This window comes from Orbicella franksi, chromosome 3 (genome assembly GCF_964199315.1).
Source record: "Orbicella franksi chromosome 3, jaOrbFran1.1, whole genome shotgun sequence".
Classification (NCBI taxonomy): Eukaryota; Metazoa; Cnidaria; class Anthozoa; order Scleractinia; family Merulinidae; genus Orbicella; species Orbicella franksi.
The window spans coordinates 2,494,331-2,507,163 of NC_138147.1; the positions used below are offsets into that span (position 1 = coordinate 2,494,331).

Below are 12,833 nucleotides of genomic sequence, written 5' to 3' on the forward strand. Positions count from 1 at the left end.
AATAAATCCTTTATCGACCGAGCTTGTTCGGTCAAGATAACTGGACGTTGGCCTTGTTCTTTTTTTGCGTGTTAAGAGACTAGGACGGAGCCGAGGCTGAAAAAATATGCAGGAATGAAGCAAGCGATTCGCGCGAGAAGTATAGAAATTGCTTTGACATCCTGTTTCACGATATATAGGTTATTCACCTTCTTTGCCCTCAAGGTTCGTCTCCACAGCGTGGAAAAGATACCATCAGTCCAGTCATTGGTAGAAACGTCAAGCCGACCAAACATCTGAGGCGCAGTTATAGCCTAGTCAAACGAAACAGTGAAACAGTGTTACAGTTAAACATCATAGAGTGTTATTAGAAAGAACTTGATTCCACACAGCTTACAAGTGCTCGGGTTAATTATGATCAAGGAACGATTCTCTCATTACCCTAGGAGCTGGTTAACAAGAGGAGCTTTCCACTCAACCAAAAATTCCGGACCTTCTGAAACGGCCGCAAAATGGTACGAAAATGTCCTTGGAAAGTTTCTGGAAAGTCCGAAAATTGCTAAATTTCCGAAAGGCGAACCATTCAACAGAAAATGCCGGAAATCCAGGGAGGAAAATCAAATGGAACAGAAATTGCGGGACACAAATTTTCGGAAAATTAGGTATACCTCGCTAGATTGTCCTCTTTTCCAAGAATTCTGGAAAATGCTGTTCCTCTCGCCCCTGGAAATGTCCGGAAATGCAAACCGGAATTTTTGGTAGGATAGAATGCGCACAAGAACGCCCCTGTACATCAGTTAATTTGAAGACAATACAAGGAAGGCAAACATTGAAGTTATGATATATCACTATTACAAACGCAGGTCACTGATTACCTTGGGATTCATTCGGTACTCTTTGTGCGGGGCTCCACACTGAGTCATGGCCTTCATTAGAATGTTGATGCACTTCGTCTTGCCGGCACCGCTTGGTCCCAGGGCCATCATTCCGTGTCGAACACGCTGGGTCTCATACAACTGGTTAACAAGAAAACAAAAATCATAAGTTGACCATGACCTACCTGTGTGCGAGCTTTGAAACGGTTAACGTATTAGCTTGTGACCACAGACCTCTCTCTCTCATCCCTTCTGACCGGTGTCACCCAACCGGCGGAGAGCGATAAGAGACGCCTGTATTCCGGGCTTACATTTTCTTGACAGATTTTCATAGATTAAAATAATATACAGTTAATATACAGTTGTTTCGAAAAAGGTTTTCCTTCAAAAGCGTAAAAGCGTAGGAGAAACTTTGTCGAAACAGCTGTAAAGCAACGTTACACAAGTTATACAGGTAAGACATAACACCTGAATCAACTTGAGCGTCCAGGGAGGGTGATTAACAAGCTTAACTTCTTCAACAGCATCAGCAATGGCCTGCTCAATATCCGGGTACCCAGCTTTGTCAAGAGTGAGGCCTGGGAACAAGTCGTCGATCAAGCTCATAAAGAGTGGTTCATCTTCGTCCACAAGCTTGCTCAAGTTCATGTCGCGAAGAACTCTCATCACAATACGATCTTCACTGTCCTGTCAGCGGAAGACAAAACAATCAGTATAGGGCGCTGGACTAGTGACTTTGAAGAAAAGTCATGTCCTGGATTGAACGTATCCTCGCGCGCTTACACACATACATACTTTGTTTATACTCGAGGACCTGGAGCTTACGGGATTACTTAGAAGACAGTAGTAAAACAATATGGCATATGAAATTCTCAAAATCATTGTTTAATCAACCGTAACGGTCGGGGTGTTTGGATATCTGATCTTAATCAGCATAGATTTTTATGATTTTATTTCTCCGTTTTCTCCTTAGTTTCAGTTTCGATTGAGAAGATGTAACAAATACTCCAGACAGTGTTTAACGACATTTCCAAACACCTCGTCTCGACGTTCGTCAAAAATACTCCGCTGCGCGTCTTATTTTCAACTCTCTTCTCGGTATTTGGAAATATGATGAAACACGGTCTTTCGCGTTTGATATCAAACTTAAACAATTTGTATAGGAGTAAACAAGTTAATACTCAGTTCAAAATTAAATAAAGTTTCACGGTGATTTACCTCAGGATTGGCTCTCTTCACTGCTCCAAGAGTTCTAAGCACGGACAAGATGTTACGAAGACCAAAATCGTAATGCACCTGACATGAAAGACAAAAAGTTTCAAAAAAAATCAAAATCCTTCTTCATGAGATCTTACCCCATTATCAGAAGCTTTGCCATAAAACGGGACCTTTTTTGCTTCAGTATCTACTTAATTAAAAAACAAATGAAGGAGTACCTGAGACGTCGCGCTCATTTTTCAGCTAGAGGTTTCAAGCAAAGCTAGCATTTGCCTTCATTTTCATTACTCAGAGACTTGCGTCAAGTATATTTCTGTGGATCTGATTTCTAATTGCTCAACTGACAGCAGTTCCTTCGTAATAGCTTTGAGTCTTTTGGATACAATTCATGTGTATGATTTTTTTTCCAGGGCGAAACGGAACCAACCAATTAACAAACAAACAAACAAACAACAAGCAAACATAAGAAACGAAAGAAAAGTAATGAAAGCAGACAGTCATCTAGACAGGGAAGCAGGCGGGCAGAGACAGGCAGACAGACAGGCAGGCAGACAGACAGACAGACACATACAGGCAGGCAGGTAGGCAGGCAGGCAGACAAACAGACACAAATAGACAGACCTGTTTGGTGAGCTGCTCCTCGCACAGTTTGTAGAGCGTGAAGAACTTTTGGGAAAGGTTAATATTCCTGATGAAGCCGCTAGCAGCCAGTTTCACTCGGATGATGATCTGACGGTCCGGCACCATCATGGCCACTGTACGAAACATGATCTTCAAGTTTTCTGGCAACTCTTGTCGTCCAGCATAGCCTGGGTTCTGTTGAAAAATAGTTTGAAAATATAAACCTTGTTTGCTAGGAGTCTGACCTCCGAGAATGCACCGAAACGGCAATTTGCGTTAGATGAATTGCTTAGCAGGAATAAGTAGCCTCAAAGCCAAAGCCATGCAACAAGAACAAAAACCACACAATTTATCTACACCACAAAGAAAGCTTGTAATAATTAACTTAAAAACCAAGCTGAAAGGAAACAGGGTGCACTAGTTTTTTTGGTAGGCGATTCAGAAGAAGAACCCATTCAGACATTTCTAAGAAAATTTGACAAAAAAAAAAGGAAAAAACGACAGCAAACTTCAATTTAAATATTTATTAATCAGCCTTCGTTAGACTAAAGGACGTATTAACTGAATTATTAGAAGCGGATAAATATTAAATAAGCATGGCTGGAAATAGATATTTTCAAAGGGTGTCAATGTAACAGGCAGTGCATTGCAATTGTAGATGAAAGTAGGCAAAATATGAAAACAAACAGACATTTCAAAGAAACCTTCATTAGCTTCTTAGAGCAATAAGTCACGTATTCTATCCCACGTGACAGTTATTTACCATTGTCAAGAAGATGCCGAACTCTGGGTCCATGTCAACCTCGTCACCGTCAGTGAATATGAACATTTTCTTTCGCTCTTTCTTGCACGTGAGCACCACGTGAATCTGTTGTGCAGCCACTGACAACACGGGTAGCTCGATACGGTTGAATTCGTCAAAACAGCCCCAACTGCCTGACTGGGCTAGGCCTGTTGGAACAAAGAATATACCCCCGTTACAATTCACTCTTTAATGTTTCTTTCCAATTCTTGCTGAAAACCTTTACGTAATTTTATTGATCACTGAAACGTTCGATTTGTGGATCACTTCTTAGGCCACAGTGTCAGCTGGTGACAAAAATCATTCGCTATTTGTTTATAACTATCTTTAGCACAAATTAAACGCTTTCAGTGAATCCGAAGAGATATACCTACTGAAGGTAATAATTGGGAAAACTAGAAACGTTAACGGCAAAAACGACGAGCAGAGCGCAATTGTATCCATCACAGCTGTTCGACACTCCCTCTGAAGATATTTTCACACTAGTCTTTCAATAACTCTTTAATGGGACTCTGAATAAAGAGATTTACCTTTATAAATTCGACCCAAGCCACGGTAGTCCATCTGATCAGAGCAGTTGAAGACGACAACAAATTTACCCAAGGCTTTACCCATATCCTATGAAGACAAACAAAACGAATATTAAAGAGACTGAAATGCTACTGCTAAAAACAAATACAAAACATAGTACATGGTTTCGTAGTATAAGTAGTAGGGTTTACTGCTCATATAGTTAAAAAGGGCTGGGCCTAGTTTTAAACTTAAAATAATTCAGATTTGTAGTTATTGTATCAAAAAGTTACGCTGTTATAAGGAGAAATTGTATGGTTTGCATTTAGGCCAATTATATTGCAAGAAACACGTAACATTTGCAAACTAATACTGCAAATTGCTCCTACTGCAACAGTATATTTTTGCGGTTCGAACACCATTGGCATCTATGAAACAGACGTTGGTGTCTTTATCTGTAGGAATTCCCTGGCTTGGGCACAACCTACCAGCCTGTCAATGTTGTGAAACCATTACCTTTGTTGTCTCTGTCTTTCCAGTTCCTGCCGGCCCAGCAGGGGCACCACCCATTGACATTCCAAGAGCCTGGGCCAGAGTGATGTAACATCTGAGGAAGTGGTAAAAATGTTAGATTCCAGGGAGAAAAAACACGGAAGCGCGTGGAATAACTGCTAGCGCGAAAAGTGAGTCTGTAAATAATGAGTGTGATGAGTGACGCGTAAACAAATGTAACTAACTCTTCTTCGCACATGTCCAAAGAACCAAAACCTCTCCTGGCTTCCTCAGGGAGGATCAAACATCGTTTTCTTTACAGAACCGACACGAAAAATTTAAAACAACAACAACAAAAATTTTATTTCACTTTTTGAAAGCATGCTTACCTGTCAGTCAAGGGAGTGATGACGAGTCTGTCTGTACAGCCCAAGAATTCATTTTGATAAGAAAAGTCAACATCAGTGATGGACACGATACATTCATCAGTCTCTTCACGGAAGTAGAATCGTGACTGTTTCAGCCATTCGAAATCTGTCGGCACCTTGATATTCTTGCGACACTGGTGAGACATTGAAGATGTGTTGAGTTTCACTCTATACCCTTCCTTTGAATGTCATCAAAGGGGACCAGATTTACTCTAAAATTGATAAGAAGCGGCTAACTACTGACACAGACGGTGAAAACTGTCATATATAATTGATGGAAATGTGTAATTTTCTTGGTGACCCTGAATCCAGATCGAATTGCATTTAGAAATGTGCGTGTGTTTAGGGAAACGAAAAACCAAGGAAACATGCTAGGAAAAAACAACAGAACACTCAGAACAAGGAAAAATCAACAACCATGGCCAAAATTTAATGCGAGGAGGGAACACGCTGATCTTTACAAACCATTCTCACACGCTTTTTACACGACCTACCTACTGTTAGTTTCCCAAGCGCTCCTGTCAATTAAACTGCCAACTTATCACCTTTATCTAGCTTGCCATCTCCAACACTCAGGTTAACTAGTCGTGTCTGGACCACATTATGACACATTAATAGTATAAGACAAAGACAAAAGATTCCTTCTTACCAGTTCATCAAAAATGTCCCTTTGATGAACATGAATGGTGACAAGGGTTTCAAACTTGACACGTTCCACTTTTGTCAATTCTTGTGTGGTGATCTCGATCAACTCGTTTAACATGTTCAAGAAAAACTGGTTTCTCTCATCCATGATCTACAAGAAAGGCATAACGCTTGCTTAAAGATGAATCATTGACGACTGCAACCTTTTTCGCCAGAGATAAGATAATTACATATACCAGTTTAATCAACGTTCGTTTTATTCCCTTTCCGCTAGTATCAATGAAATATTCTACGTCGACGCAACGACCCTTGTTAGCGATCAAACGCAGACCACCAGATCTGGAATCTAAGCTTTACGTCACCGCATCAAACAAGCCCACAAAAACACTCTCTTACCTTTTTGTTTGATTTTACATATGTTAAGGAGTCTTCTGCATCTCTTGTCCAGATCATTTGTATTCCAAGCAAACCGACCTGAAGACAAGAAATGATATTGGGGAGTTAGTGTGACGCCGAACGGTTTGCCTTGTTCACCGCAAGCTACATACATGTTGGTCAGTGTATTTACAACATATAGCCCCAGTACAGTAACAAAGCCGCTTTACCTGTGCTGGATAAGTATCCAAGAAATCTTTGAGCTTGAAACTGGGATCTTTGATGGCAATCGAGGCGGTGCGGATGACAGAGTGTAAAGAAGATCTGGATTCCATCAAAAGTGTGTTCAGCCACACTTCCACATTTCCCTAGAACGAAGGAGTTGCAGTACCAATAAAGTTAAACGTAAAGACAGAGCGCACCCCACAGGTAATCCCTCCCCATATATGGCCCACTTCACTGCGTTCTGATGTCTCTCCCATGGATATAGCCCCACCTGTGCACACTACAGTGGAAAAAAAGGTCTTAAATTGCTTATTTGTTTCTACAAATGATGAAATGATGAAACTCTGCTGCTGTTAAAGTGTACCCATTATACCATTACTTGGGTGTGGTCCCCATCCATGAACGTTCCCTTTCATCATATTCGTAATCTTACGTCATTCTTCGACGACGGCACCAAAGAGTGCAGAGGTGGTGTCCAATTACAAGACCTTTGTCTAATTTAATTATTTACTTTACTGCGTGCAGCAGACAGATCCGATATGGAGTGTAGGACTGCTGAGTTGGTCTTCAATGCGTCAAAAGATATACGCAACTTTCGACTTGTTTGTATACAACATGATCAGTAGCCATAGACCTACCTGGGCCATAACTGGATTATCCAAGCTCACAGACTCTCCCTCGCGAGAGTTGATGGCAAGAATCTTGTCATAGTCTTTCTCGTGGAACGAAACTGTCTTCACGTTATCGAACACACCAAGCAGGTGAGCCTGGATAGTGTGTGAGTCACTGGCCTGACCTAAGATTTCCAACAAGGCAGGATCTGACACGAAGAAGAAACGTGGGAACACCAGGCGCTTCTTTTCCAGATACCTTTGTATTGTTAACAAGAAATATTCATCATCAACAAGTTGTTAAATGGATAATGACAAGCTGGGAAGCTACACAACTGATAGTTATGGAGTTGCTGCCAGAAAACACTCCTTTGAAACAAAGCTTATCGTGTCTTTTGATCATCGCACAAGGAAAGTTTGTCGTTTGTTGGTAAATATTCACAGAGGGAAGTTTTGATTCTCGCATGGTTTCAATATTTAGTATTTGCGTAATACTCAATCATAACGAAGTAGTAAGAAAAGACCATTTTCATATTCTCGGTATTGGACTGTGAGGACAAGTGAGGCTAATGCGGGGAGTCTTTTCAAATGCAAATGACATTGATCTCTTTTTAATGATATTCCCCGGCCGCGTTAGCTTCCATTGCAAGCTAGTTCGATTCCAATGCCGAGAATATGAATATGGGGTCTATTACACCGCTTGATGGTTGATCAACCAACCGACCGATCTACCGACCCACCGACCTACAACAAAGTGTGTCATAACGGTATACTACCTTGTTTTCTGACTTCTCTGATGAACATGGACCGCTCACGCCAAACAAAGGTCTCCCCCAACCACTTTCCCTTCTATCATTCCATTATAAGTTAGCAAGGTTGTATACCCTTCTTAATTCCATACCCGGGCAGTAATAATATTTCCTTGCTTACCCACTGAGAGATTTCTGACAAATCTCGAGCTGTTCCAGAATGTGTGGCAGCAATTGTCCCAGCGTGTCGTCACCCATACAGCACTGCACTACATTGGAGTTTTCGTGGGCTCGGCTCATGATCTTCACCCAGGATTTGTCAATCTGGCTGAAACGCTTTGCTTCCTGTGGATTACAAAATGACAAGAAAACAATATTAAGACGAAATCTGGTAGGAAATCGAGCGATTTCAGTTTTTAATGGACAAAAACCTTGTACCAGAATAACGTTCAATATATTACAGTCCTTTTTGCATTTTCTAAAAGCTAAAGATATAAGCCGTTTCCTGAGATAACACCAAAACAATTTCCCATGGGAAAGTTCAGAGAAACTGTACAAACACAAGTAAAATTTCAGCATCAGTTATATTTCACCCGTACTTTCAAGTGTTTCTTACAAACTTCAAAATTTGTTTTCGACAGTTGGTGTAGTTAGAAATGATTTCTTTTGAGAAGATATTTAAAAGTCGCACAGAAGTTTGCAATACGAAGTAAATAATCTCGGTACAGAGTTTTTGTCCACTTGTTACCCGAACTTGTGGTGGATTCCTTCTTAATAGCTTTTCGTAGTGAAAGGTTAGGTGAAACTAAAAAATGGGACATTCGGGTCGTGTTCTATCGGGATCAACAGTTTTAAACGCAAGCAGTGGGGTTGATACGGTTGACTTTTTTCAGTAGAACACCTTTCCAAACGTTTTCGGTGGAAACGCGGTAACTCCTGGGAATAGTCCTTACCAGACCCCCGTGTTCGAGTTCGTTCGAGAGTTAACAAACTGCCAATGCTTTTTCAACCGTTTCAACCTGGTTTGAGGCCGATTGAACAAGTTGATCAACCAAACCAACCGAGAACGGTTTTCCCCAATAGAACACGAAAAAAAACATCCAACCAGAAACGGTTGATCCCAATAGAACACGACCTAACCTGCAAAATAGGGTCATAACTATGCAAGTCTCCAAAACATTTAACAAACCTGAGGTAGCTGTTTCGCAATGTCTCCACCCACAAACACAGCCTCTAAGTAAACCCACAAGTTCTGCACAACCAACCAGTTCTCGATAATCTCTGTAGAACCCGTCAGTTTCGCTACCCACTTCTGAATGTCCGCTTTGAATGGAGCATTGTACCTTTAAGGAAAAAAGGTTCCTTCGTCAAAGGCGTATTCTGTCATATTAATCTGGGTCACTGCTCAATCGTTCAGGAAGAAACGTGAAAAATAATTGACTGTGTGGCTGCTACAGTCAACTCTAAGTTAAGGTAAATAGATGTTTGAAAATAACAAAACGTCCTTCAAAACTTCAGAAATTATCTGATCTTGTTTACAAAACTAACGATGATCATGTAATGAACATATATGCACCTTAGATGCTACACTAAAATTTTCTACAGTCACTGGCTGTCTTGAGCTCATGCTGGAGTCATTCGCAGTAAAAATACGACTAACTAACAATTTCAATCCATGAAACTTCGGCTCTCACAGTTGTTCGTATTAAATCTGCGAACATGGCCTTAACTTGAGCTGAAAACTAAGTTACCGTATTTTCTGCGGTGAAGAATTTAACAGTTTTTAGTAAACTTAGTATTTTTCAACTGTTCCTAGTTTCGTCCTTATGTATAATATTGATCTTTCACGCTAATGAAATAACCTTTCCTTAACTTTGTATAATCATTTTTTTTTTTTTTGCTGAAAAGTCGCCTTCCCATAATTTCAGTATTGCTCCTTATGTACCTGTTGCTAAGCAAAGAACCGAGTATCATCAAACTGTCTTCCATCAAGGACACGATATCAGAAGTCTCTCCTCCTTTGAGGAGCAGCTCGCCACGATTCTTGAAGTTTGCAAATGAAAACACTTGCGTGCTCCACTCAGACACCACTCCCTTCAGCTTGAAGTCAATGTCACGTTCTTTCACTGCAGCGATGCAAACATCCTAGAACAAGCAACGAAAGGGTTTCATGAGCATAGAAAATGGCCACCATAATATAAACTGAAAGTCCATTAGTCTGATATGCCTTGATCGCATTTGGTTTGCTGCTGCAGGCTACAATCATACAAATATTCGTTTTCAGGAATGATAGCGAATAAAACAGTGTATGCATTTGGCAAAAGCGAGAGAAAGAGATGAAACTATTGTTAATATACAATGGACCTTTTTACCGATATCACGCTTTTCCGATTTTTTTGATTCCAACAAAAAATAAACCGCACCGCTCGATTTATAATGTCGAGTGTAGTAAATATGCGAAGTTTCACTAGAATTCGTTGCAAACTCATAAAAATATGGGAGCCCTAACTTGCCAATTTTTACAAAGAAATGTGTGCCAGGTTTGGGATCCCACAATTTTACGAGTTTGCAGCGGATTCTTATGAACCTTCGTAGATCTACTAAATTCGACATGATAAATTGAATTATGGAGGTGAACTTTCGTTTATTTCAAAAATAAGAAAAACTGTTGATGTTGCGTAACATCGGTAGAAAGGTCCATTCCTGAATGAGGCCAAATTGTTGGTCTATGAATTTGAATCCGACTTGAGCTAATAAAGCGGTTTTTTAAAGTCGGGTTTCTCCAAAGACTTGGCACTGAAAAACCGCACTATTTTCCCTACTGTTTTGAGAGAGAGATGCACGAGGAAGCAGTGAAACCAACAGCTCAAGGCATGCCAACAAACTGTGTAATAGCATCGGTATCCCGTCATAATGTACCTCGATGTCTTCCTTGTTTGGTAACAAAGGAGCACTCATCAGTTGTCTGAGCTGGAACGTCTCAGATTCCACATCCAACGTTACACCGGTGATGGTGGAGATTCTCTCCCAATGGCGCTGCTTCATCGCCTTGTGAGCCATCATTTCCAGAAGTGGACAACATTCGCTGAAATCGTCAATTGTCTTCTTGAGGTCTAAAAAGGCTTGCCACTCCTTCAGAGCTTTCGGCAGTTTGCGAATCCTGAAACAAAATCATAGGTGTGTCGAGCTCAGATACAACAACAACGTTGACTGATTGCTCTGGTGCGCGCCTTTTAAAGATTCATTCGTTACATATGACAGCCAATAAACTATTCAAAAAAAAAAAAAAAAAACAATATGTAGAGAGGAAGCCGCATCAGCCTTGGCTGGTTTTCCTGATCTCGATCCATCCTGATCGAATTGGAGGGTTGGTTTTTGTGGAGGAAGGAAAACCGGAGAACCCGAAGAAAAACTCTCCGAGCAAGGCAAGAACCAACCACAAACTCAACCCACATATGGCACCGGGCTGGAATCGAACCCGGGTCACATTGGTGGGAGGCGAGCGCTCTCACCACTGCGCCATCCCTGCTCTCCAAAACTGTTTGGGGGTGACTTCAAGAATGGAGGGACCATCCCTGCTCCCCAAACATACCTGTTCTGGTATTCCAACAGTTCATTGTTGATCTTCTCGATGTCAATCTCCTGCCACAGAATGTCGTAGTAACCGTTGACATTATCGATGACAGAGTTGTATAAGTTGTACAGTTTCTGAAGCAGGCTCAGTTCTTTTCTGATTCTCTGTAAGTTTGGATACTCAGTCATTGTCAAACCAAACAGCTCCTCGCCACCTTAAAATCACATTAAAACCATATCATAATCAGAAATATAATGACACAATAACAGCAATACAACTCTAATGTTTTTACGATTTACTCGGGATAAAACATGCAGCATTTTTTAATTGTTGTATATTCTACTTTCCATACAACATATTTAAGGCACTGGTATTTGCTTTTTCATATCACATCTGGTTCGCGCAAAATTCATGTGTTACCAATTTTCAATTTTTGTTTTTTGTTTATCGTTTCCATGGAAATATCGACTGCCTTACGAAATACACGAAACCAAACTTCAATCCATTTCCAGTAGCTGGTGAAACTTTCATATCGATCCAGCTGAGGGAAGACTGTTTAAAAGCTGATTGAAAATTATTAGCATGGTCCAGAAAAAACTGTATTGAGACACCTTCAGCTGCACTTATTGTGAGCCGAGTTGCAAAATGTACTCTCGAACACGACGGTAACCGGCGTACCAAATCACTACCAAATTCACCAATTTGTTTGTTTTGTTTTATTTGTTCAATTTGTTTTTGTCAGGAAGAGGGTTTGATGTCTGCGTTATGACGTAGGAAACGCCGCCTTTCTACAACGGAATGTATCCTTCCGTTTATTCACAATTATTGAAGGCATTGTTCGAATTAAGCATTCGACAGCATGTGAATTAAAAGTTGATCTACTGTTAACGTTTGGCTGAGTGTAGTTCTCAAACAAGACATTGTTGGTGACCAATTCTCATCACTCTAAGCGGAAGTTGATTGTGTTATGGTCGAACGTGACCAAAAGAACAGTGTTAAAGCTCATAACGCTTACCAGAGTACGTTTCATACTTTCTCCACAGTTCGTCAAATCGCGCTTGGAAAATGCCCAAGCGATCGCTAGCTTCTCGTGGAGGAATGCCTGGTACCATGGGGCCTCTACGATGCAAAAAAGAAAACTTCTTATTGCTTTTGGTATTGTCACATTTGTTTGTGCTCCCGACACCAAAGGGAAAAGATATTTGGGAAGTGGGGGAAGACGGTTTCTTACGATTCTTGAATTTCGCCAATAAATTAGCTTGTTCAATGATTTTAAACATGATCAAGAGAAAGCACGTCGTAAACGGTTTGGTCTTATCATTAAGTGGGATGTTAGACAGAATAACAGAATGATTTCCGATTTAACATTACTTACTACCTTGTTTGTTCTTTAGTTATGTGATTTCAATCTTTCCCTCATGTGCTTAAATCAAGACCAAGTTTCGTAGTTCTATATCACCATATTTAAATAAAGTTTGATGGATTGATTTGAATTTTCCGTGAGTTCTTACTTTTCGTTGTACTCCTGAACAAATGAGGTGACCATAACTTTGAACTTCTCCACACCATCCAAGAGATCAGCCTTGAATGTCGGTTGGATCTGAAGCAGGTGACTTGCTACTGTACCAGCCTGCAAAATCACAAACAAACATATTAATTCTATACCTCAACAACACGTGGCAGGGACGGTGGACTCCTGGTCCGAGTTCGAGAGCTGGCCGGGGACAGT

General features: G+C 40.7%; 1 protein-coding gene across 3 annotated transcripts in view; it reads right to left on the reverse strand.

Annotated features, from left to right (window-relative positions):
* The window catches only part of LOC145480650 (dynein axonemal heavy chain 5-like), a 175,897-nt gene that overhangs the window by 29,425 nt on the left and 133,639 nt on the right, over positions 1–12,833 (reverse strand). For all 3 annotated transcript variants that reach the window (XM_081458932.1, XM_081458931.1, XM_081458933.1), the window contains 20 exons: positions 12,616–12,734; positions 12,120–12,223; positions 11,123–11,318; positions 10,450–10,690; positions 9,476–9,675; positions 8,720–8,873; positions 7,712–7,875; positions 6,809–7,040; positions 6,176–6,313; positions 5,967–6,044; positions 5,575–5,721; positions 4,887–5,059; positions 4,522–4,612; positions 4,026–4,113; positions 3,457–3,644; positions 2,694–2,888; positions 2,073–2,150; positions 1,323–1,541; positions 855–995; positions 189–293 (listed from right to left, as the gene is read on the reverse strand). In XM_081458932.1, the coding sequence (XP_081315058.1) occupies positions 189–293; positions 855–995; positions 1,323–1,541; positions 2,073–2,150; positions 2,694–2,888; positions 3,457–3,644; positions 4,026–4,113; positions 4,522–4,612; positions 4,887–5,059; positions 5,575–5,721; positions 5,967–6,044; positions 6,176–6,313; positions 6,809–7,040; positions 7,712–7,875; positions 8,720–8,873; positions 9,476–9,675; positions 10,450–10,690; positions 11,123–11,318; positions 12,120–12,223; positions 12,616–12,734 (3,051 nt within the window). The remainder of the gene's footprint in view (positions 1–188; positions 294–854; positions 996–1,322; positions 1,542–2,072; positions 2,151–2,693; positions 2,889–3,456; positions 3,645–4,025; positions 4,114–4,521; positions 4,613–4,886; positions 5,060–5,574; positions 5,722–5,966; positions 6,045–6,175; positions 6,314–6,808; positions 7,041–7,711; positions 7,876–8,719; positions 8,874–9,475; positions 9,676–10,449; positions 10,691–11,122; positions 11,319–12,119; positions 12,224–12,615; positions 12,735–12,833) is intronic.